Source organism: Lycorma delicatula, chromosome 2 (genome assembly GCF_047948215.1).
Source record: "Lycorma delicatula isolate Av1 chromosome 2, ASM4794821v1, whole genome shotgun sequence".
NCBI classification, from domain to species: domain Eukaryota; kingdom Metazoa; phylum Arthropoda; class Insecta; order Hemiptera; family Fulgoridae; genus Lycorma; species Lycorma delicatula.
In genome coordinates, this window is record NC_134456.1 from 63784909 (window position 1) to 63812520 (window position 27612).

General features: G+C 29.7%; 1 protein-coding gene and 1 long non-coding RNA gene across 4 annotated transcripts in view; both read left to right on the forward strand.

Moving 5' to 3' along the window:
* The window catches only part of LOC142318855 (uncharacterized), a 43133-nt gene extending 21642 nt beyond the window's left edge, over positions 1-21491 (forward strand). The window contains exons 3-7 of one of the 3 annotated variants that reach the window (XR_012755055.1): positions 4146-4531; positions 7273-7551; positions 12344-12748; positions 14005-14205; positions 19836-21491. Coding sequence is in view for 1 of the 3 variants with exons in the window: in XM_075355420.1 (XP_075211535.1) it covers positions 4146-4531; positions 7273-7551; positions 12344-12748; positions 19836-19935 (1170 nt within the window). In the remaining 2 variants the exon portion in view is untranslated. The remainder of the gene's footprint in view (positions 1-4145; positions 4532-7272; positions 7552-12343; positions 12749-14004; positions 14206-19835) is intronic. The other 2 variants (XR_012755056.1, XM_075355420.1) reach the window with 2 other exon arrangements.
* A 502-nt stretch (positions 21492-21993) lies between these two features.
* Positions 21994-27602, forward strand: LOC142318856 (uncharacterized). The gene is made up of 3 exons (XR_012755057.1): positions 21994-24251; positions 25645-25688; positions 27206-27602. It is a non-coding gene; the product is annotated as an uncharacterized LOC142318856 (long non-coding RNA).
* Positions 27603-27612: the final 10 nt, after the last annotated feature.

Sequence of the window (27612 nt, forward strand, 5' to 3'; positions counted from 1 at the left end):
AAATGGACAATTGAAATTTGAGCAATAGTAAAATATTTTGTTATGAAAGTTTAAACCCGATAGATGTAAAAAAAGGAGTTAGATTTAACATTAAATGAATATTCTCCATCGTTTTCAGTGGTAAAAAAGCAGGCAGCTGAATTTAAATGCTGTCAAACATCCATCTTTGTTGATGAGCGTTTAGGACGCCCTGCAACCATCACAACTGATAAAAACATCGCAAAAATCCACAATGCGGTATTAAGATGCGAATGCGGTATCAGCGATTGAACTTACACGAGCTTGCAGGGATTGCAAAAATATCAGTAAACCATACTCACAACATCTTACGAGCATTTGGGTATGAGAAGCTATCAGCGCGATGGGTGTCACGTTAGTTAACGATTGACCAGAAACGCACTTCAATGAACATTTCTCAGCAGTGTTTGGATATGTTCAACCATAATTCAACTGAATTTTTGCAACATTTCATCAGCTGATGAAATGTGGATTCATTATTACAACCCTGAGATGAAGCAACAGTCCAAACAATGGGTCAAAACCAGTGAAAGTGCTCCAGAGAAGGCAGAAAGTGTTCAATCAGTGGGAAAAGTCATGGTTTTTTTGGGATGGTCGTAGTATTGTGCTCGTACACTATCTGGAAAAAAAGGAAAAACAATCACCAGAGAATATTACGCAGTATTGGAGCAATTGAAGGAGGCCATTAAGACCAAACATCCGCATTTGGGCAAGAAAAAAGTGCTTTTTCACCATGACAATGCACCCATGCATTTATCTTCTGTTGTAACTGCTAAAATTCATGAACTGCACTTCAAATTGCTTCCACATGCACCATATTCGCCAGATTTAGCGTTGTATGATTATTTCCTGTTCTCAAATTTGAAGAAATTGCTTGTGGGTGAAGATTTGCCTCAATTGACGAAGTCATAGCTAAGACATGCCTATTTTGCAGAGCTTGAGAAGTCGTATTTTACTGAAGAAATAAATAAGCTGGGAAAGTAATGGACTAAGTGTATTACTTTAAAAGGTAATTATGTTGAAAAATATAAAAAAATTGATAAGATATTTTTGTTTTCTTTCTCAGGCCACAAACTTTCCAAACTGCCCTTGTATAGTTGGGCCAGTTGCTAATAAAACGTGATTGGTTGTAGTAAATTAGATGATGCATGCACAGAAGCTAGTACCCAACAGATTCCTGTTGGGTGTTTTTTTCTTATCTTCAGTCCTGCAACAACAGTTTACTACTCTGCATTTGTAAAGTACATTCTGTAATTTCTTTCCTGTTACCTGTTACCTGTTACCTGTTCTTTTCTGTTACTAACTCGAGTTATTCTTCTTTAGCCAACATCTCTCTGATTAAATTATATTTATAGCTCCCCCCACCCCTACATGAGAGTTTCTCTCATGTTTTGTTATTCTTTAGTGACCGTCCTCCCAGGTCTCTTTCGAGTTCACCCTTGTCAAATACACTCCTTCCTTCCATTCCTCCTGATTTTCCAGTGTACATGTGAAAGTAGCTTGATCATCTGTCACTACCTTCTTTTCCACCAGTAAATTTCCATCCTTATCCCTACAGAAAGCAACTCTGCTAGAACCTCAGCTTCTCCTTAATTCTGTTATAAGAATCTCTTTTCACCTACACTCCTCCATACCTCCTTTCTTCCTCTTTCTCCATTCCTTTTTAGCAATCTTTTCTGTCTCCATCATTTATCTTATCCTCTTCTATATAATTTTCTTTCTTACTTCATTTTTTCTCTAATTTGCTTTGTGCAATCTTAATAAAACTACTACTGCCTCATTTTTGTTCCTTTACAACTCCTTTAAGACCCTGACACTTCTGCTTTCACAAAGTCCTAACATTTTACAAAGCAAATTACCAGTCCATTTTCAGTTCCAGCTTACCTGCTTGATTCTAAGCATGTGTATTAATTAGGATTTATAATAGGTAATACATTTTTAAGAAGTATAGGAGTATTAATCGAAAGGGCCAGTGACCCTAACCGAGAAACAGAGATTTAAGATGCCAGATTCTCACTTACCCATCCTTTATGGGAATAGGATTTGCTGGTCTTGTAAGCAGATAAATGCCAGTTAGAGCATTTCTTAGCATTAATGGGAATATATTCATGATATCAATGCCCCCACCAAGATTGAGAAATGACATTACCTTCCTCCTTTCTCCATACAGGCCTAGGATCAGCTTTGGCATCCCCCCCCCACTATAGGGGAAGACACCCGCCTTGATATGCTTCCAGTCACCCCCCACCACCTGCTCCTAACCCTGATGGGCTTTAACAGGAGTGATCAGCTTTGGCAGACTTGATCTCTTTGGTAGAAAGAGTAGCGTGTCTAAGCTACTTGTCATAACTAGTAAGACTTTGTGATATTTGAATTTGCTACAACCTAGCTTCTCTTTCATGATAGCAGAGGACATGATATTAAATAAACAATCCTTTAATGATGCTTTAACAGCAACTTAATTTGAAGCTATATGCAAGTCAGAAACTGGCATGTGATAACACACATGAGATATAGGAATTCCAGGCTACAAACAAATTGTTAGAAGCTTGTACAAATCAACTTTCTAGATCACATTATCTATTCTCATTATGCAAGGTTTATGTACATGTGACTATTGTACATATTAAATTTGCTGATATAGATGAGATATTTTTGGTTGATAGTGGCGATTCAATTTTTTTTTTTTTTCATAAACTTACTTTAATAAAATACTACTTAAGTGGGCTTGTATTTTTAGTTCTTAATTTATATTTAATAGATCAACTGTAAGTACAGAACAATTGAAATAGGATGACATACCTTATTTCATTACATAGCAGAAGCGCCTTCATGAATTTGATTCACATCATCAGCTGCATGCATCATATATATATATATATATATATATATATACACACACAGTTTACCTTTTTTATAATCTCTAAAATGTTCCATAAAATCGTATGTAATGATTGTGACCATATTTATGTTGGTAAGACCTTTAAAACCAAATTCATGGAACATTTTAGAAATTATAAAAAAGGTAAACTGGGTTTTTCAAATGTATGAGATCATTTGATTAAAAATAAACACACAATATCAGATATTCAAATTTAAAAATATTAGAAATTAAAATTGTGATATGGATAGGAATAATAAAGGTTTTGACATTTTAGAAGAGAATTTTATATACATAAGCATAAGAATATTATCAACCTTCAGACAGAATATGAGGACAACTGCATTATAAAGGCTGGAGTAGATAGTACCACTATCTGTTTAGATAATAGAATAATTGATTTTTTAATATGGTTAGTAAAGTAAAATCAGTGAAATGGCTAGCACACGATTTTGCTTTACCTAAGTTTTTTTTTTTTAATTTTTAATTATTAATTTTTATCTTTGTTTTAATTACATTTTTACATTTTAATTTTGACCTTGTTAATTTTAATTAATTGATCTTTGTAATTTTAAATAATTTTTATATCTTGTTGGGATTATAATTTTAAATTTATAATTAAAAAAAAAATTGTATGGTTTTAACGTTTGATAAGTTAAATTTAATTTAAAATTTTAATTAGTTTTTAAAAATATTTTTAACATAAAATTATAAGTGATTGGGAGGTATTGTGTTATGAATTGCAAGTTTTTAATGTTTTTGTAATAACATATATATATATATATATATATATATATATATATAATGTATGCGGCTGATGATCAGAATCAAATTCACAAAAGTGCTTCTGTTATGTAATGAAATAAGGTAAGTCATTCTATTTCAATTGTTCTGTACTTAGGGTTGATCTATTAATTTACTTTTCATTGTTACATTTAAAATAATAACAGCATAACATAATGATAACAACTTTATAACATAATTTATGATAAATGTATAGATCGATGTTGTTAACAATAATAAACGCAGTGAAAACTACCTTCAGGTAATGAACTGCACATTCTTTCTTTGTCAGTTATATATTTGTTGCATTATTAAAATGCAGTATTTTTTATTTGTTCAATCGCAACATCTCCATTACAGTAAAAAACTGTAAGTTATTTGTTAATGTGACATACTTCTTTTTTTAATTATTTTTTTTTAATAAATGATTTTTTCATGATTTACTTAAAGATGTATTTTACAGGCTGTGAGACACCTTCCAAAATCACAGCAAGAGGAGTACCATAGATTAAAACAGCAGATTTTGGAAAAGGAACGATTAAGACAACAAGAGTTATTAAAAAAGAAACAGCAACTACTACAACTGCAACAGAAACAGCAGCAGTTGTTGCAAGTGCACCAGCAATATGAGTCTTCAAAAATTACTAGTGAAGTAAAAAAAAAACTCCAGCTTAGACGAAACTCTCTTGAAACTACACCTAATGACAGTGTTCCTTTAAAAAGTCCTCATGACACAAATTTTGAAAAGTTATGTAGTAAATGTCAGTTAAAAGTTGTTACAGATTTGCCGCAGAAAAAAGAGTCAAATGAACTTCTAAGCAGTGTGGAAAGAAAACTTATCAGTGAAAGGTATGTTTTTTAAGAAATAATTAAATGAACCACTAAGCATTACTAGCAAATTATCTGAATAAAACAATAAGGTGGTTTTAGCTTTAAGACTAGTAAACGCCAGGCAGAACTTAACTTTCTACTTGTCTACTAAGTAGAAAATAGCTCATATAATTTTGTTACTGGTTAATACAATTATTCCCTTCTCTTTTATATTAATAAAATCTTTCTGATCATTCCTTTTCTACCATTAATGAGTTTATATGGACAATCTTTATTACACAAGTCAAACATAAGTTTTGGAAAAAAATCTGTTGTTGTTATTACATTATTACGCATTTAAAGTCTTATATTATTCCATTTATTTTATCACAGGCAAATGTATTTCATTTACTATGTTGTTGGACAAATAAGAAAGAGGTGGCAAATGGTACCTCCCCCCCCCCCTCCCGGATTGGCCTAGTGGTGAACTCGTCATCACAAATTAGCTGATTTTGAAGTCGAGAGGTTCAAATCCTAGTAAAGGCAGTTAGTTACTTTTATACAAATTTGAATGCTAGATCATGGATACCGCTGTTCTTTGATGGTTGGGTTTCAATTAACCACACATCTCAGGAATGTTTGACCTGAGGCTGTTCAAGACTACTACACTTCATTTCATACATATCATCCTCTGAAACAACCATACGCTGGTTCTGGACGCTAAACAGGAAAAGAAAGAAAAAGGTGGCAAATAGTAAAGAATTTTTTTTTAGCTAAAATTACCGAGCAACTGAAGAAAAATGGAACTTGTTGGATGAATGTGAGAAATTAGATAAATAAAATACTAAAAGCAACTTCTTTAAAGGAAAAGAAGTTTTGAAGAAAAGGTATTATGTATACATAAAACCATTCTTTTTGAGCTTAGTAAATATGTTTTTAATTATTGTTATAAGTATTGAAACAATTTTTAGTAAAATCAAGTACACATAACATTTATTAATTTTTAATTTGATAGATTTCAAATTGCTATCTACATTCTTAAACCGTTGAAAACATCTCACTTTAGTTATTTTTCAAGTTCAGTGAGATAAATGCAAAAGGATTTTAATTAAAATTCTTGTCTTTAATTTTTCAAATTGTATAGGTTCTGTGTAAATAATTATGATTAGAAGTGCTAATAACAACATGAAAAATTGAATTACTGTTATATCATAACAATAATATCATGTTCTGTACTTCATTTCATCATAATTATGTAAATTAATCAGTATGTGATTTCATGGAATTATACCAATTCTTTTACAGTTCAGCAGTTTATTAAAGTATTTTTAACTATTTATATTGAAAAAATTGAAATTATATTTAATCAAAATAACAATATTCAGAGATTGGTAATATGTAAGAAATACTTGTTATTTAAAATTTAAACACATACAAAGGAAATAAAGTTTCAGCTCTAAATAGGAATTACGTATCTGCCAAATTTTTAACCACAAATCTCAGAAATGGTCTAACTGAGGCTGTTCAAGACTACACTTCATTTACATTCATACATCATCCTTTGAAGTAATATCTTATGCTGGTTCTGGAGGCTAAACAGAAAAAGAAATCAATAGTAAAGAATTTTTTTTAGCTGAAACTGCCGAGCAACTGAACAGAAATTGAACTTGTTGGATGAATGTGAGAAGTTAGATAAATAAAATACTAAAAGCAACTTATTTAAAGGAAAAGAAGTTTTGAAGAATTGAATTGTCTGAAAAATGAGACCTCCGTGATTGATGAGAATTATTAGGAGAGGAAAAAGGAGCGTTTAACATGACCTAGAACAGCTTTTATTTCTCAATGCTAGCATAAATCTATTAATTCTTTTAAGAAAAGTTGATAAAAAAAAATTACGCAACCCAGATAGCCTCCGTATGATTACCAAGAATTAATTCTTTACGCCTTGTTTTTTCAAATAATATTTCTAAAACTGTAAAATTTAATTTGATACTCACCTAATTAAAGACAAAAAAGTGTTAATTTTTAAAGTGTCTGTCCTGTCTGTATTTCAATTCAGAAGCACAGTGTATGTTTTATATATTGTGGTATGATTTTTGATGCCAATTAAATTCTGCTGTTTCTTCTAAAATTTTAGACACAGTTTTTAATTTAAATTTTAAATTCAAATTCATAGGAGTTATTTATTTGAGAAACCTTTTTTTGTCTTTAATTTTTTACAAAGTTTAACACAGAAAAAATCTTGATAACATTTTGCTACCATTACAACTTCAAATAATTTCAACAATATTTTGAGATTTAATATGAAAGAAATTTCTTATTTCAACTTGATGAAATAAGTTCCCGTATCAGCAGAAAATTGGGCATTATCCTCCACCTTTTTTTAAGTGTGTATATCAGGTTGTATGAATCTGATATACACATTCTTAATTATCCACTCTTAATATAAAATATAATTTTTTTGATAATAAATTGCACTCGTTAAATGTTTGTAGAAATAATATATAAACCCAAAATGCAGAAGCATAATGCAGAGAGATGTTGCCCCTGCTACCTTAATATTTTTAAGAATCAAGTAAATTTTCTTACATTTTGTTGAAAAAGATAATAGATTAGTAGCTAGATGTTTTCTGTTTAATATAAGCTATTAACCATCCTGTTTGTTATGATTATTATAAATATATTAAATAAAGGAAAAAATTAGGTTTTCTTCATTGTACAAACAATGTAAACCGATTTATATTATGTTTTATATTCTTATTGATTTGTTTTTTTTTCAGGTACACTATTGTAGATAATACTGTTGAAATTGATTTATTATTACAAAAACTAGAATTGCAAACAGAAAATCATACTTCTGCTAATAATGAAGTTTTAAGACTGCGAGAACAGTTGTTAACTGCTGAATCACATTTAGAAAACTCTTCAAAAAAATTGAAAGAAATGAAAAATAATATCAGAGTGGTCTACAAAAAGTTATTAGATAGTAAATTAAGGTCTTCACATTATGCAAAAACTTGTAAAGAAGTTGGCATGCAAGTTATTGGAACCAGTTATGAGTAAGTTTTTTGTACTACTAATTTTTGCACTGGAATATAATTTATAAAATTACAGCTTGTCAAAAATGGTAAGCCTTGAACAGGATTCAAACTCAGAACCTTATTAAAGAGAGATTATCATGGAAGTTAGAATAGATGATATTTTTAAATGTCCTGATTAAAATTATATGTTAATTTGAATGGCCACAGAATTTTGCCATAAATCAGTTGATTATGAAGCAATTTGTTTGTATAGTATTAAGAAAAGTAGTAATAAAAGCTGAATAGATTTTCAGTATTAAACATTGCAGATCTTTTCCATTATCTGTCTACCAGTACATTATCAAGGAAATGTTTCAATGTAATTGTCTTAAAATCAATCTGTGCAACTCTGATAACAATCTTGAATTACCAGGGTAGTTAGAAGATATCTGGTTAATTGCCTGATAATCTAGTGTCTGTGTGTCCATGACTTTTATTCGTTTAGTTGAAAAACTAATAAAAAAATTTATGGCACCCTCTTCGGGTGCCATAAATTTTTCTCAAAAGCATAGTATTTCATATAACCCAAGGAATGAAGTCAGAGCCATGATTGTTTTAACAGTTACACAATCGAGAGAGATTATATTCTAAACATGAACGTCGAGAAATAAAAATATTTATGGCAAGACATGTACAGCGGCATGCAAATTAATCTGAAAACAGATGTTAAATTAAAAGTAACTTTATTTAGAAAAAAAATCTCTTGTACAATTTGTGAATATCTAGTAGTATTAATTAAAATAATGACCTCCTTTATTCTTAATTACTTCACGTACCCAGTTTGACATCGATTCAACAAATGTGCAACACATTCTTCATCATGAATCCATACCAATATTATTGCTTTAATGGGGTCAATTTTTGTGAAACAATTAATTTTTGTCTTTTTTTTACTAATGTCCAAAGATTCTCAATTTGTATTAAGTCTGGGGAGTTGCCTGGCCATGGGAGAACTTTAATGTTTCATTCTTCAAAACATTTTTCCACATTTTTTTAGCAGTATGGCATAGTGCCAAATCTTGTTAAAACTATATTGGCGTGTAGGAATTTGTTTTGAAGTTGTCACAATCATTTCCTTCAGAACCTTGATATATCCGACATTTTTCAACATACCATTTACACAAAAAATTAAAAAGAATCAAAGGGTATATAAAAAATACATTTTAACAAAATAATTAACATAAAGACAAACTATTTAAATAGTGCCTGCCTCGGTGGTGCATCTGATAGCATCTCTGCCTTTCATCTGGAGATCCTGGGTTCGAATCCTGGTCAGGCACAGCATTTTCACCTGCTACAAAAATTGTCATTCATCTCATTCTCAAGCTAATACCTAACGGTGGTCCCGGAGGTTAAAAAAACTATCATTAGTAGTCTCTTCTTGACCTATGAAATAAAAAAACTAATAATGATAAACCTAAAACACAATCACAAACACCAAATACTAAGAAAATAATCAAATAGTAATCATAAAAAACCTATGTAACTTTTCTTTTTTTTGTAATGAACGTCCTTCAAATGTAAAACAACCCCAAAACATTTTTTCTTGGATGTTTAACTGATTGTTGGATATGAAGCCAGTGTTGTATTTTCATTTGATGCTTTTCTAATGTTTGGAACCCTTTGTCCCTGAACACAAAAATGTGACTCATCAGAAAACATAAAAATTTTTTCAGCCTTCTTTGGTCCAGTTAGCATGTGCTTTGGTCCACAAGAGCCTTTTTTTTTGCACATTGGTGGTGTTAAAAGCTGCTTTTTAGCTAGCTGATGAGCTTTCCATTCAGCTACCAGAAGTTGGGTCTTATAGTTGTCACATTCTAATGGCTGCTAATTTTCTATTTAAAGCAAATAATTTTGCATCAAGTTTATTTTTTCTCACTAATAACTAATCCTGTGTTGTACTTTCTTTTACGGCCACATTTGCCATTTAATTCTTTTAAAATAGCATTCACTCAGAAACTCTTTTTTGTGTCTACTTGTATGCTCAGAAAGAGAAACTATTTTCAAACATTCTCTTGGAGTTAAGTCCGTTATTATTTATTCAAGACTGGGAACAAAAAATATGAAATTTGATTTTATAATAAAAGATGAAATAAGATTCCATAAAACACTTTTTATCGCATGAAAACTGCTAATAACCAAAGAACAATAACCTCACATTACACAGATAACTTAAAGAGTGGGTGTGGCCATAACATAGAAATAAACAAAGAAATTTCCTGTGTTCTGATTAATTTGCATGCTACTGTACTTGATGGGGTATAAATTTATTTTTCATTTATTGCTCGTCTAAGAAACTAATAACAATACAGTTTTGTGATCAGGATTTGGAAATGAAATGTATAATTATATGCATGAAGTGTGTGCTGACAACTTGTTTAGAAATCAAATACAAATTGGCAGTCCCAGAAAAATTGAAGATTGACAAAAGCCTACTTTTGCAGGCGAAGAACAATTTTAGCCGTGTATTACCACAACAGTTGGTGTTTGAAGATGTGTTTCTTGAAACAAGGGAATATTTGCTAATTCCTGTTGTTAAGAACCAAACAGAGCCACAGTTGTTACCCATTATCAGAGAACATAATCTTCTGGAAACAGATGATGGAAAGCATACAACTCCCTTCAAAAATGCAGTTTTACCCTTCACACTGTTGCACGAAAATATAATTTTGTAGACCCTGATACCACCATGCATACACAGATAGTTGAGAGTACGTGATGGCTCGGAACCCACTGTGGTACGTACCAGTCCACAGTTGAGTCTTGAATCTTATTGTGCAAGTTTATATGGCGTCAGTGGCATAAAGAAGATTTATTTGAAAAGATTTTGGCAGATATTGTGTCCTGGCTTCTGGAGTTAAAGACTCGTATTTATACTTAATTACTTATATATTAATTAATGTACCGTAAAAAGGTAATAAAAAAGATACAAAATTTCCAAGCGATGACATCAGTCTTTTCATGATATATTTATTATGTGTGGTGTGTGGCAAATGTAATTATGTGTGGTGTGTGGCAAATGTAATTAGAGATACTCTGCTAGTAAAGCTGCTAAAAAAATAAAGAAAGGATAGGTAGATTTGGATTATTCTTGTATTTACCAAGAAGAAGATTAATAAAGAAAGAGGCAATTTGGAAATTACTGCACTATTCCTTTACAAGGCATTTCTACAAAAAGCTCTTCAGTGCAGTGGTGTTGTGGTGACACTTACCTCATGGTGTTGTATAGCGGGATTCTTCTTTTGGCAATGATAATCTCATTCTTTGTTTGTGTTAAATATAGTTGAAAGGTTATATTTGGTGCTCACTGCAGTTGTCTTGATGAAAATTATTTAAAGGTACTGTAGAACAATTATCAAAAAGAACTTATTTAAAAAGACTAAGTAATAAGAATGGTTATTTTGCGTGAATTTTTTTTTTAATTTGGAAAGACTTTATAATAAGATTATTGGAACTGTACTAGTGTTATACAGTTTTAATTACATTTAATTTTGCATAACAGTTATAGAGTGCATTGAAAAATCTGGTTAGCAATCGACATCAGCTTATGTTGAAAAATGTGCGTGTGATCATTTAGAAAATCAGTTAACCATTGTGAATTATGAGAAGTGATTAATTTGAAGTAGTTCTCATCACTTGATTTTGGTCAAAAACCAGAACATTGATTACCCTATAACAATCTTATTTTTACCAAGGTCACTAACCGAGGAGCAGCAAGAAAAGTTAGTTAAAAGCTTTTGGATTGGTCAAGTGATGAAAAAAAAAATTTTTATTAATGGTCATAGATGATATGGAAAATATTAGACTTAAACTAAAGCACACTTGGCACAGAGGGTGAAAAGTCATCACTGGGACCAAAGAAATTTTTAAAAAATCACTCCAGTATAAAGTTTGTTTACTTTCTTTGCAGCTGGAAAGTATCGTAATCAGATGTTCATCCTGTGTATTTAACAGTCAAGAAAGGATCTAATTTGTGTGAGGTGAGAAAAAATTATCAATGTGGTACGGGTAACAATTCATGGATGCAGAGCACCCTGAAATGTTTCTATACATTTGTTGTTATCCATTAGTTTTTGGCAAAATGTGCCTTAAAGATGAAGGACACTGATGTTTCATCTTTTAAAAACTTGTAAACTTGAAATGCTTTCATACAAAAGATTTTATGTTTAGTTAATCAGCTGATGGTGATTCTTTTTATGTGTACTTAAAAAAAAGATGTGAAACTGATTGATTTGTGTTTATGATATTAATGCTTATTTAACCCAAATGTTAATCAAAATCTTGTGCATTTTTATCATGTTTCAAGCTCTTCAACTTTCTTGCCATTGAAATCATTCTGTAGTTTTGAACTTCTACAGATAGCCTACTGAAATTAGATAATAATTAAACAGTTCATAAAAACCAAGTGGAGAAATTCTTACTGTTCCATCTGTTTGCCTATATTTGTTTTCTAAATAGAAATCCAAGAAAAGGTATTATAATAAAATTTGGTATACATCTATACCATACATGAATTTAAACAAATTTGATATGAATTATAAAAACCATTTATGAATTCCACGAAAGCATTCAATTTGGTATACTTCTTTTATTTTTTAACTGTATTTGGTGGTTTATGTTAATTTATTATATAAAAAAATAATTCTTGCACTCAGGTATAATATGTTTTAGAAATACATTATAATTGTATAATTAATCTGTAATAATTACGGAGTATTCCTTGGTATTGTTTTAAAAAGTTCTTTAATCTAGTGTTTTTACGTCTCGCCAGGTTACCAAAAGATGGAGAAGAATTATTAAATGAAAAACATAATTTTATGAAGAGAAAGTATAAATGTTTATCCAATGTAGTCCTTGAGAAAAGTGACTTAAATTGTAATAAAGAAGATAGTTCTTCGAATGATGTAAATTCATTACCTGCAAGTGGCAACCCAGAAATAGTAGGGAAAGATCTTAAAAGGCATAGTGACAATTCACCAGTTGTATCTATTGATGCAAAGAAGTCTAAAGTCACAGAACTAAATAATCAGGACAAAAGTAATAAATTATTCATAACGCAGAACAATAAGGCAACAGAACTAGAAAATTCTAGATCACTGGATTTAAGTAAAACTGTAGTAAACAGTTTATCAGACTATGTTTCTCCTCTCAATCATCTCTACCGTAGACTTAGCAGGTCAGACAGTTTGTGTATTGGTATGTCTGTTAAATTTGTTCTGATTGTTAAAATAGTATTCATGGCTTACTTCATTTATTGTCATTCAAATTAATGTAAAATTGTACAACTTTTTGTTGTATTTCTGTTCAGGATGTTATTTATAGTCCCTTGTATTTGGAGATCCTCATTATAGGAATATGTTTGTGTTGCTTTTATCCTTCTGCATTATTGCTTGACCACGATTGTATCCATATGGTGAATAACCAGATTTGTTAACAGGTCTGGATTTAAAATCAAATTGCCAAATGTGAATCAAATCAATTGTGAATGCATTTAATATGTGAATTGTCTTTGAGATTAGAATTTTTAAAACTAAGCAAGACCTGATGCCTTTTTAATAGATCTTGCAAATAACAAAGAATGTTTGGTGATTAAAGGTACTTGGGTAGCAGTATAATAAGTATTTTATTATAACATCATTGTGATTCTGTAGCATTACTTTTAATGTTATAAATACCATAATATAAATATAATTTGTTTTACACTCTTTCATAAGATATATCCCAGGATAGTAGCAGTAATCAGAATAGTCAATATTTGCTACTAATAGTACATATTAGTGAGATTAGACAGTGAAAAAAGATGAAGTTTGCCTATCTATCAATACACTCAGAGATACTTAGACTATGCAGAGAGAATTTGAATCCATTTCCAATGTGTTATTTTGGGAAAGCCCCAAAATATTCCTTAGGATGATTGAACAAATTGAACCCACTGGGCATTCTTATGAAAAACTGAGTATACAGTTTTTGTTAATGTTTTAATGTTTACTTTTTTTTTTTTTTTTTTTTCATAAGAATGTACAGTTGGTGTAGTTGTTTTAGTTGTCCATTGGGCTCCATGTCATGCCACATTGTTGATGGATTCCAGCTCTTTCTCTGTGTACAAATACATAAACTACAAACAAAAAACGTTCTTAATATAGTGTATATATAAAATACTATTTATATAAATTCTTAAACTTAGATTTATATAATTCAATTAAGGATATTTTATGTAAAATTTTAATTTTCCTCAAAAAATGTTTATTTATTCACCACTGTTGATTTTCTCACCTTCCAAGTTATTCTCCTTCAGACATACAGTTGAGCCAGCGCTTTTTCAAATCTTCAAAGCACCTCTGGAACGCAACTTCGGTATTGCATTTAGCTCCTTTAGCTATTCTGTCTTTTATCTCTTCAATGTTGACAAAATGTCGTCATTGTTCTTTTCAGTTTGGGGAATAAGAAGTCACAGGGAGCTATGTCCGGCAAATACGGAGAGTGAGGTGTATCGTATTGATGTTTTTATCCAAAAAGTCATGAACTAGCCGTGTGAGCATGTTCATTATTGTGGTCAATTTCTATGAATTGTTTTCACCACAAATCCGGGCTTTTTCTTTGGATTGCTTCACACAAACACTGCAGAACTTCCAGGTAGTACTCTTTATTGACCATACAATCTAGTAGCAAGAACTCGTGATACACTTGACTGTTGAAATCGAAGAACATAATGATCAGAACCTTCACACATTCAATCAAACTGTATGAGATTTTTTCAGTCTTGGCTCTTCAGGAAGCTTCCATTGAAATGATTGTGTCTTAGCCTTTTGACATCTTACACATTCATCCATGTTTCATCACTAGTTATGACATGTTTGAGCAATTCTGGATTGTCATTCACTTCATTCAACTCTGCTTTTGATTGAAATTTTACAATTTTGGAACAAATTTTGCTGCCACATGTTTCATACATAAAACATTCGAAAAATTGCTTGTTATGAGCCAAATGATATGCCAATATGGTCAGCAACATCTCTGATAGTGATAAGACAATTGCCCATAATAATTTTCTTCACTTTTTTGATGTTGTCTAAGTTGTTGATGTGCTGGTATGTCCAGGTTGCTCATCATCTATATCTTCACAGCTCTCTTGGAAACATTTGTACCACTTGTAAACACTTGTTTTATTCATAGATGAATTGCCAAAAAGCAATTTCCAATTTTGAATTTGGCATTGAATTGCCAAAACATTCAACATTTCCAATGTGGTGCTGCTGCACTTTTATTTCATTTTTAATGCAAGATTTTTTTTTTCAATTTTTTCCACAAGTTAAAAATCACTGATCATACCAAAACACATGTAATATTTTCAACAGCCAACAATAAACTAAGCATCCAATATGGCCACAATGTAAACATACATTAGGCACAAGTATACTAACATACAACAAAAAAATTGAACTTTGGTACTATACCAAAGAACTATATCAGGTACTCAGTTTCTGAGTACCTAGTATAGTTCTCACTGTCATTGCCCTACTCTTCAAAGCCTCTTCTCCTCCTTTATTCTGTTCAATTATACTGTAATGGAAATGTATCATTAATTCTGTCCCTTAATTAACATCCTAAAAATTTCAGTGTGATCTCTTTCACAGGGGTAGCTGAAATCGAAGAAAAATCTTCACTAGCTGTAATTCACAAACAAAGCATTTTAGGACATATTTTTATATGAACTTTTTCCATTATTTTCTTACACACACACATATATGAAATTATATCACATGTATATATATGAAATAAACCACCTAAACACAGTAATTTAAATTAAATTAAAAATATATAGATTCCAAAACTAATCACCAAAATTTGCACATGTGTTAATAATATATCAAAATTTTTGAAACAGAACAATCGTAACAAATTTTTAAAGGAATTGTATAAGTTTAATTATAGAATTCAATACAAAGTGAAGATGCAGGTTACTGTGAAAAAAGTTCTTGGAAATGAATACAGTGAGTTTAACTTATCTACTCAGTTTTGGTGGTTTATATTTCATATATATATATATATATATTAGCCAATATTACCTCTTCAGAATATGATTCTGTTGTATTTGCATTAGATGTTGATTATTTTGTGCATTTAATTGACAAGTATCAATTTTTTAATGCATAAAATATTTAAACTAAAACCTCACTATTATAACAAAAGTTCTTAGATTAAAAAATGTAATAAGATGTCAGATTAGAAGATTTACCCTGCTTTACCATACTTTCGCTATATATGCATATTCCTTATTGGGTCATTCCATGTCAAATCACAACATGCCTCACAACTTGACCATCACCAATTTCAACAAAATTCACAGGATTGATCATATCTATAAAGTGACACAAAAAAATATTTTTTTCAGTCATTCAGTTTTTTGTGTAGGACCCTGTAAAAATGTGAAAAATTGCAAAAATCAAGTTCAGGTAATTATAAAAAATGTATTTTCTCACTTCCTATTAGAGATAGAAAGCTCAAGTTGGTGTCATTTTAAAGCTCTTGGAATGGGCTTTCATGTGATACATCACTTGGCAAGATTTTATGACATTAATAGTTCAAGGTAATCAAAAAATTTATTTGAACCTTGAATTTATACAAGTGTATGTTTTTAAATTTGAAAAATATTTTGCTCCTAATGTGTTGTGCATGTGGTAAACATTTCATAATTGGATTGCAATGTGTTGATGATGAAATAAAATAATGAACTTGTACATACTCACCACTTAACTGCAATTCATATAGCTTCCAAAGATATTTACTGAAGAACTACACAGTGTACACTTCTTTTTACAACTTCAGGTTAGCATTGTCCACTTCTTGCTGTGAGAGATTATAAGCTCTTCCTTTGGATTTACCCTGGGATCTCACTCTTTTAGCCTATGAAACCATCATCAAGTGTTTCTTCAGAGGATGATATGTATGAATGCAAATGATGTGTAGTCTTGTACAGTTTCAGGTCAACCATTCCTGAAATATCTTTATTAGTAACTGACTTAACTAGGATCTGAACCTTAGAACTTTCAACTTCAAAATCAGCTGATTTGCAATGACGAGTTCACCATTAGACCAACCTGGTGGGGTATTCTGGGATCTGTTATGAAATAACATCACTCCTATGTACATTAAGAACATCCTCAAAGTCTGGTTACTGGAAGGAGGTGAAGGTCCATATGGATGTAAGAACTTCATCTTCACTGTTTGATTTTTCCTCATTTGAGTCTAGAACACGCCCCCAACCACCAGTGTCCATCATATCTGCAGATCAAGAACCCAACCATTTCTGTGAATTTAAGATCACCCTCAATATCTGTTGTGCTTGCTACTGTTGAGTTGTTAGAAAATGAAAACACCCTCACTTGCACCTGATTGTTGTTCAGTGGAACAAAAGAGTGGAGTTTCTGAGTACCTGGTATAGCTGTCACTGTCATTGCCCTACTCTTCAAAGCATATTCTTCTCCTTTGTGCTGTTCAATTATACTGTAATGGAAATGTATCAACTCAATGTATCCATTGGCTCAGTCTTTCAATTGTGGACTCATGATTGGTCATTGCAGGTTATTTGAAGATTTGCTCTAGCTGCAAGTCTTAACCGTTGCTCCCACACCGTTACATGCACTTTTGCCATGAGATGTGGCAAAAAAGTCCGATTCATGGTAACAGAGGTTGAGAAAATTGAGTCTGTTTTTGTACCGAGAGGCAGCACCAACACTGTAGTAATAGATCAGGCTTGATTTTGTGGTAAAATGAGACTGCATGAAACCAATTAAATATTTCTGAAAAAGGTGCACTGCTATTGTGTCATGTGTGAGACAGTCAGAAATTGTGATAAGAGATGTATGCATCAATGTTTTTGTTGTTGGATCTTGGAAATAGATTCTGAGGGGGTGAACTGTTGCCTGTGCATTGTTCCAGTGGAAACCTTGAGCTGCATCCTGGAGAATGAATGAATAGTTTTCAGTGAAATCACAGATTACCTTCTTTCATAGATTGCTTCAGATGGATGAGGTAAATGGACTGTTGACTAGCAAGAAGTGAGTGTTGAAGAAGTTTCAGAAGTTTTTCAAAAAATATACTGATGAATTCTTCAGTAAGTTTGCCTAATGTCTCAAGAGATGTTCTATTTTCAACTTGTATTCACTGTTTGTAGGTGATGTTTTCAGTACAGTTGAGCTCGAAAGCTTTTTAAATCCTTCCTTTCACTTCTTCAAACCCAGGACAATTTTTGCAATTTCCAAAGTAGCAAGCTTCAGTTGGAGTAGTACAACACTACATACGTCATAATATCTTTGTAAGACTTAATTGGTCTATCATCTTCTATCAGTTCTTTCATTCTACAATGCATAACCGTAAGTTTAGCATTTTGGTATGTTGTACATACACAAACACTGTTGGTTTCACTTGCATCTGCAAGAACACAGTACTTAGGCGTGAGTTCATAGAACTTTGAAAATCTTATTTTCAGCAATGGAAACCTCTGCTTAAACAAGTCAAAAGCTTCACAGAGATTACATAGAATTAGTTTTTTCTGAACATGCTCTCTTCTTCCATTTTTCTTAAGAGAAATATTTTTTTCCAGGCATCATTTGACTTATTTCCTCACTTTCATACAGATGTTACATTTCTGCTGTTTTCAAAATCTAAAGTTCTACCAGGTTTAGGATCAGGACATGAATGATACCTTTTTCTTTAACCAGGCTTTTAGCTTTCCTTGCAATGTCGTGTGATACTCCAAATTCATCTTCTATGTCTTTTCAGAAGTCCAGCTTTTAGGAAGCGTTATCAATATTTGCATCCTGATGCTTTTATCACAAGTAAAAGATTTTTCCTTCAATTGATTGATCATTTCAGAGTCAGAGGAAAAAGGAATAGCATCTTGTTCAGAACCTGAATCCATGTTCAATATTTTGCTTTTGAACTCTACTGCTGCTTAATTAATCTTTTCCTGAGGGTATTTTCTCTTGCATATTCCTTTTTTTTGAATAGGTGATTCATTTAAAATAATCTAACTTCTGTTCACAGCATTTACAGCTCATTTCATCTTACATCTTTTTCTGGGGAACACAAAAATCTAATTGTTGAGATTCTTCTTCAGCATTATTTTTAGCAGATGCTTCTAACTGTTCGGCAAGTATCATAAATTTTGTAACCTTGTTTAAGAAAAGTAAATTTTTACACAAAGTTTTTGCTTTCACTTATCAGGTTTTTCTTACTGGAAGTATGATGACTTTTCAAATGAATTGCAACAATACATTTATTTGAAGCTGTAGAAGTTTATGTTTCCATGCTGGTTACTGTGTATTCTGAGCCGCTGTGATGAATTAGTCATAAAAACTCCAGGCCTGTAGAGAAAGGCAAGCTTAGTTAACAAAGAGTAACTGAAAAATCTGAAAAAAAAAAATTTTTTGCATCACTTTATAGATATGATTCCTCTTGAGGAGTACACCACTAATCCTTCTGTTCCAAGAGATGATCAAGACTAAATACTACTTTATTTGTCTCAACAAGATGAACATGTACATTAAAGAATGTAAAGTAAAAGTACCTAGTGCCAGTAAAAGTACTGGCACTAGGAGTGCATGTCTTGACATGATACTCTTCTGCCTCATCAAGTGACCCAGTCTGGAAGACTGGGGGGGGGAGGGTTTTCATTGATTAAATCTCTGTTATCAGTTGCCGCCACGTAGGGGGAACAATTGGAATATTCTGATGTACCTAATTATTACAAAATTATTTGTTAACATTTTCCCATTGCAATCCCATAAAAAATATTTGTTTTTCAAAATGTTTAAAAAATACACTTGGATATATTCAAGGTCAAATAATGTTTTTGGTGACCTTGACCTATTAATACAAAAACCTGCCAAGTGATATCATATGAAAGCTTTAAAATTACACCAAGATGAGCTCTCTATTTCTTATAGGAGCTGAGGCATTTATTCTTTTGTAATTACCCAAACCTTGCTTTTTTGCAGTTTTTTTACTTCTTTACAGGGCCCTCCACAAAAAACTGGGTGACAGAAAAATCTGAAAAAAAAAATTTTTTTTGCATCACTTCATGAGACAAACCTGCAAATTTTATTTGATTTGCTGGACATGAATTCAAGAAGTGTATTTATTTTCATTTCTTTGATGTGGAATGACCCTATTATTATATAGTATACTATAATTATTTAACTATGGCCCATACATTTTCCAATAAAAGAACAAACTCTGTTTGTATTTTTATTTGTTCACAGGGATGCAACAGATGGAGGGAAATCAAATCACGATGCTATTTTGTGCCCATATGATTTAAGAGGCAGTTGCATGGATGATTCTTGCCCTTACCAACATTAGAGATTTGAAAAAATCTTGATCAGAGCTTAATAAGTTTTATATTTTTATTATTAGTAAACAGTGATTTGTATTTTCATGTTTAAGTAAAGTGTTACTTTAAGGTTTTATAATTAATTTTGATACTTTTCACTTTCTAATTAATAATTGGTCTGTAGAATAGGATACTTTACATGCAGCACAGTATATAAATATTTAACATATTTATTTACACATAACCTGTAAATAAAACAAGATGTTCCTTCCTTTTGAATAAAAATTAGCTTAAATTGAGGCGTTATATGTATATAATTTGTTTGTAGGAAATTAATGGCTATTAAAGTGGCAGTATATTTGTTTACCACACTAGTTTCTTGATTATCATCATGTCTTCTTTTGGACAAATAAAAAAGGAAAATTTATTGGAAGAGCTTATGTGTTAACATTTTTTTGTTATATTTCTTTGTTTTTTGGCTAATTAAAGTAGTAATTTAAATTTCTGAAGATGAATTTCACTGTGTTAAATCAAAATATTTAATGGTAGTAATAATTGCTCATCATTTCAGTAATTAAAATAATTTTAGGGTTTGTATATACTTAATTTGATTTAGTTTTTCTTTTAACACGTACCAGTTGATATACAAACATTTTAAGTTTATTATATATAACTTTATTTATCATGTGTTTTTTCATCTTGAATAGAAATAATTAATTTATTAGGTATTATTACCATGGCTTGCCAAAAGTTTAATTGGTCTTTTTGTCACGTTTTGTAAATATGTAATTTAAATATTATATTTTTTATACAGGAGTACCAAAATATGAAGACTGGTATAATTTTTTAATGCATGATTTAGATTTTTTTGTTTATTTAATGTTATTTAAACAATTTTTTTTTCAATTATTGAAATAAATATACAAATAAAATGATAAGAGTTGATGATAATTCTTTTATCAGTTTCTTTTTTTAATTAATTTAATGTTAAAAAATATTTCTTTATAATTTAAAAAAAATGTATATATTACATAAAATCATTATTATTATATAAATATATATATATTGTGTGTATGTGTGTGTGTGTTGTGTGTGTGTTTATATATTTGTTATCATCCCATTAAACATGTTTTGGAATTTAATAAATACATTTTTGTCTTCATGCAAGCAAGAGAGAAAAGATTTTTTTTTTCATAAAATGTTTATGATATCCATAGTAGAATTTTATAAAAGCAAAAAAAGTACTATGATACATGAGATTGATAGTCTGTAAATTTGTCACTATTCTAGAAATCACTATTTCTAATAATGAAGTGTAGTCCACAGGTTGTATTTCTTTAAATAAGAAAATGAATTCCAGAATAAGTAAACTGCTTGGGTAGTATTAGAAAGTTATTTGTTAACTTTTAAGTATTTATTTGTTTTCGATACACATTACGCACTTCCTTTGGAGAAATAATTTTTAGGTTATATTATACTAATTGTGCCATAATACTTAGGTTTTTACATAATTAAAATATTTTTAATCCATAATTTTTTTAAACGTTTTTAATGGTCTTGAGATCACAATGAATGTTCAACAATTACTTGCTCTGAAATACTAATTTTCACTTTGTAATTACCTAAATTATTATTGATTTAAATTCAAAATTAAAATGTAGAATAAATTTCATGTTATGTTGATAATTTTTTGCTACATATTTTTGAGCACGTTTTCTTAGTCTTAATATTCAAACTTTTTCTTACAGTTGATTATTATTGTTTTCTTTAATATATATAATACTTATTTATTTATTTAGTATTACAGTATTTAGGTACTTTGTTATTTTCAGGTAGTTTTACATTATTGATGAAATCATTTTTAGCTTGTTTATGAAGTTAATTTTGATTTTCTAAACATTCGTAAATGTATTTCATAAACATAGACAATTTTTGACAAGTTGACCCATTTCCACTTACTGAAGTTTATTAACCATTTTTTTGGCATATTAATCTTCTGTACTTAAAAATTTTCTTTTCATTGTTTCTTTATTGTATAGTATTTTTTTTTTTTTTTTTATTCTGAAAATATCAAAGAATGTAAAGATATATTATTTTCTTTATTTATCATCTTTTTGTGTTATAATTGTAGAATATTATATCAATTTATATATATATACATATACATTGAGAAATTCCATTACATCGATGATATGAGGAACATTAGTTAGGTATTTCATTAATCACGAAGTTCTTCAATAAGTAATTATCAAAGTACATTTATACTAATCACATGCAAGTGACAAACAATATACATTAAATGTTTCTTAACAGTTAATTTTTTTTAATATTTATTTTAATAGTCAGCCAGTATTAGAATATTTATATTAATTTTGCTGAAAATTTTTTTATGAAGGAATTCACTTTAATGACATTTTACTATATAACCTGTCTGAAATAAAATTTCAAGAATATTATTTTACTCAGGATTTCATCAGAGATTACAAATTAACTGTAATTTTCATCTTAGTGATATCCCATTGAGTGATTACAGTCCAACATCCTACTGATTAACTATAAATCTTAAAAACATTTTTAAAAAAAGCAATACAGTGTTTGCTTTATGCATTCTTTGTATATCAAACTAGGGCTCTATCACCTGAATCAGTTGTCTTGTAACATGATTGACGTGAATGTAATAATGCCCATCAATATTGACTGTAGCATAGAGAAACTCAGCCCAAGTAATTCCTCCAGATTTCAACAGGTTTATGGTAGACTATTATGCAATGTTGATTATAATAAATGAGCTAATAAAATCTTATGATATTTAAAGAATTTAAATGATATCAAAGTTCTCCCTGTGTGATCTCTTACTTCACCCAACATTTGACTGACCTTGAATCACCCATAACCACTTATGAACTATACCAATCATTTGCTGAATGTTTTCCTTTAACAGGGTATTTTGTACTTTCCCTGAATTCTCACAAGCTAAACCAATTCCCCATTCCTTTTTTACATTAATGTTGAAAAGCACCAACTGTACACACACAAAGCATGAACATTTTTATTAACTTTATCCTAGCTTTAAGCCAATTATCATACAAGCTCATATGTGCTAGTATTATCAATTTTTAACAAATCACAATACTGGTTTTGGTATAACATATGCATTCTAGAATATATTGAATTATTGTGTTTGGCTTTTTTTCATAATTTATTAGTATTTATATTTTTTGTTATGATTTTACCTCCATTTTTTATACAGACAAGGTGGCATTATTAATTATAAAAAAAAAAACATTTTAATCACTTTTTTAATGTTCTCTGTGAAAGTTTAATAAAATAAATTATTATAATATTTAGCTTAGGCCTAAATGTAAAAGCCTAAAAACATTTTTATATTTACATTTATGTAGAATATTTCTAATACTAAAGAACAGAACATCTCTTCATTTCCCTTTGGTAAAATATCTTTAATAGCATTTGGAAGCTACATCAAATTTAAAAAATATTTAAGAAAGTATAATTCTTAGTAGTATGTCATATTTATAGTTAGTCATTTTATAACTATGTATTTTTTATGGGATTCTGAATTTTTAATTATAAAAACTTTTAATTTTCTTGTTGCAATCCTACTAGTACTATTTGAGTGATTGACCAGAACTAAAGTAAATCATAAGATAATTATTAAACTAAACAGCTTGAAGACAATAATTTGTGTAGTAAATACAAACATATTTTGTTTTAGGATATTCTGAGTAATCTAATTAAATAGCTTTAGGTATGATATAAGAAATTGCTACCGAAGTAAAGAATTAATAACACCTTCAAGTAGTAATGAAAGTATTTCCTAAAATATTTTAAAGGCATTTCAACCAATATATAATGCTGCCTTGATTGTAACATCTTTACAATGTTATAGATTAGATAGCAATAATTGTTTTATGTGCTAATGGTTTATGGTTAAAGCTAAAGTAAATCCATTAGACACAATTTTATTTTAGGTTTATTTATTGATTTTGGTTGAATTCTCATAATGAATGGGATTACTATTGTTACTTTTTTATTATAATTATTTTGTCTTAAAGCTATTTTTTGTTTTTGTAACCTTCTGAATTAAGATTAATATTTGTTTTATGTCGTCATTTTTACATCCTTTTTGTTTATCTAGATTATTATTATATTTTTAATATCATCTTATAATTTGTATCACATTTTATTCATAAGTTGTTTGGCTAGTTATTATTTTTCAGATTCATGCAGATCTTACTGAAAATTTTGATGGAATAACTTTGGTTTTAATTTCATAATTGAATTATCAAAGAAAATGAAGGCATAAGTTTGTGAGTTTGATAAACATGTAAGTTTTCTTTGTATGTGTTTTGATATACTAGTTGATAAACGTTCAATTAACATTGTTACAAAATCTCATATTCTTTATATATTTGAGGTCCTGGATTAATATCTTGGTTTGGAAATGTTCATATAAAAATTTAAAAAAATTTCACATCATATTACTTTGCATGACCTTCAATTATTGATGAATTTATCTTTATAAAAACGTCCTACCATTAGCCATACCATACATTAGGAAGGAATTTTATGTTTTGTGAATTTTTTCCTGATTTTTATGTTAAAATGGTTGTACATATTAAAACCAAGAAATAGACGTACAATTTTTTTTTGTTGGTACATAACTAAACAGAAGGCCTAGCAGTGAGGTTTCTGATGATGTAGTGTGACAATACTAACGCGTCTTCCCAAATCAGCTGATTTGGAAGTCGAGAGTTACAGCGTTCAAGTCCTAGTAAAGCCAGTTATTTTTACACGGATTTGAATACTAGATCGTGATACCGGTGTTCTTTGGTGGTTGGGTTTCAAATAACCACACGTCTCAGGAATGGTCAAACTGAGAATGTACAAGACTACACTTCATTTACACTCATACATATCATCCTCTGAAGAATTATCTAAACGGTAGTTACCGGAGGCTAAACAGGAGAAAGAAAGAAAGTGTGACAATACTTGATTTATTTTCATTTTAGAAATGTCTACAATAGACATCGGTGTAAAGTCACTCGCTACTGATATTCATTTCTATAAAATGGCCACAAACATAATTAGAAGAATTTAATTCCAGAACTTATTCTAACTCTGGCCGGCCTATGTGAATTAGATTGAATGATCACATTGGCTTGTGGGTTTTGGTTGTTTTTTTTTGTCACTGGCACACAAACTATACCAGAGAGTTAAGGAAATTATTTAGTACATGAATAGCCATATAATATACAGATCACTTTGAGGAGTAGGTGAGGTCTCTACCTCATGGAAAAGCAAACAAACTTTGCCATTATCATTGCAGTTCATTTTGCATTTGATTTCTTTCTAAATTAATTTCACTACAGTTAAATAATACAGCAGGATATTCTTAAAAGTAAAATACTTTAAAAAAAGGAACACAGTTATGAATATATAAATTAAATCTAACAAATTAGATTAAAAATCTGCAATTGCAAAGAAATTTATCTAAATTGCCATTAGCATATACATTTCATTAAATGCTTTTTATATAATATGATGTGAAGTAATTAATAATTTGTTTTTTTAGAAGAAATTTATTAAAAATTAATTCTTAGTGACTTATGTACCTTATAATACTTTGTGTTAAAATTAACATAAGACACAGATTTATCTGAGCTTACCATTTTTAACTGAAGACCTTTTAAACATCATTTAGCATTTTTATGTTTCAGATCTTGGGTGAAATGTTACTGAAGTTTGCTTGTTCCTAGAAAAGGTAAGTTATAATATGTCTGGTAAATACATCATATTTGCACTGAAATAAATTTTATCAACACTCAGCTTTAATCTACTAGATATAATAGAAACCATTTACTTTACATATCTAAAAAAATCTTTGTTTTGGCATTTAATCAGTGATTTCTTTACTATGTAAAGAAAGAAGTATCATATCCTGAATTTTTAATGCATTTTATATCAGTGTAAAGATTTTAATGTTTTTTTTATTCTGCAGCTTATTTTGAGTTGTACTCTCAATATTCCAAGATAATTTAAATTCATTTCATATATTGTTCGTTTTCTTAAGTCCTGAATCAGTATTGTGAAATAATGCAATATGATAACATCCTTTTAACATTTTTTTATGTTATTTCATTTATCAGTGAATGTACTATTTAAAAAAATAAAAATTGGTTACTTTCTCTGTTTGTGATGTTTGTGTGTAGAGTATAAAACATTGTAGTTTTACCTCCATCAGTTGTGTACAAAAAGTAATTTGAAAAAGTAGTTATCTTGCTAATATTCTTATTAATTGTATTTAGAAAACTCCAAATCATAGATCACTTAATAAGATACGTTTCTTTGAATACCACAACTTAACAGACAAAAGTTTTCATTCTCTCAAATGTTTTAATAAAATTTTATTTAGGTTATTCCTAATTCTAGGCAATTCAATAGAGTGTCATCAACATTTTTTTTTTTACACTAGCTTGAGATTATTCTACCTTACAAACAGGCTTTATGTTATAATTAGGTGGTTTATTTGCCCAATTTTAGGCCCCCATCTTTGCAATAGTGCCATTAATTATAGTAGCAGCCAGAATAAAACTTTGTTACTCGTCTGATTTTCATTCATACAAGGGCCTTTGTAATTTAATGCCTTGTGACGGATCAAAGCAGCCTGTACCAATTGTTTGTAAATGTTGATTACTACATTTATAATGATAAATGGGTCATTGCTTATCAATGTGAGTGTGTATTGTGCAGGATTTGTTTTTAAAAATCATAATCATTTTAGTAATTTATCTAGATGAGTTTAAAAATTAAATTTTTCTAGTGAATTTATGTTTGTCTTAATTCAGATTTTTGTTAACATATAAAATTAGTATTTTTAAAATTAATTATTATTATATTAAAGAATGCATCATATTTCAACATCAGTATCATAAAGTATTCATAGTCAAGATATACTGATTGAGATCCTCTTTCAAGAACCAATGAAATGAGGCAAATTGATCATAGCATTAGCTTGTTAGAGAGATTATTCACAGGTCCATGGAGCAAATGAGTCTCATACTGTAATTGTGACTGATTACAAATTCCATAAATAAAAATTTCTAACATTTTTATTTGATGCATATTTAACGTGGCTAATTTTATTTTTTTATAACTTTTATTCTCAGTCGCACAGTTAGTAAATTTTTGACGATTTTCTTTTTACCTGTTTTATTTTATTATTTACATTAAACAGTGACACTTTTCTAATGTGTAAAAATCATGTATCTATGTTATTAGCAGGTAGTGAATGTTGGAAGATTAGTTTACTACATTTAGTTTTATTCTAAAACATGATTACACTTGGATATGTAGTATCTTTACTGAATTATTACATTATGATGTTTGGTGAATCATGCCGTGAGAAATATTAAGAAAACTTATTTGCTGACATTGTGTGATAAGTGAATTTACTTTATTCATAAATTTTAATTGTCATTTGATCGTGCTTAAAATTTAGTGATTTTTTTTCTAAGTAAATTAAGAATTTTATTTATTCTATAGTCTAGGGTATTGTTTTTGTTATTTCTGTAAATTTTGTAAATAATTAAGAGTTACAGAGGTTTATTTTGTCTTTTTCTGTTATAAATTTGACCTTAATTGTAAATTGTATTTTGTTCAAAATAAAGGCAATATGTTATTACTTT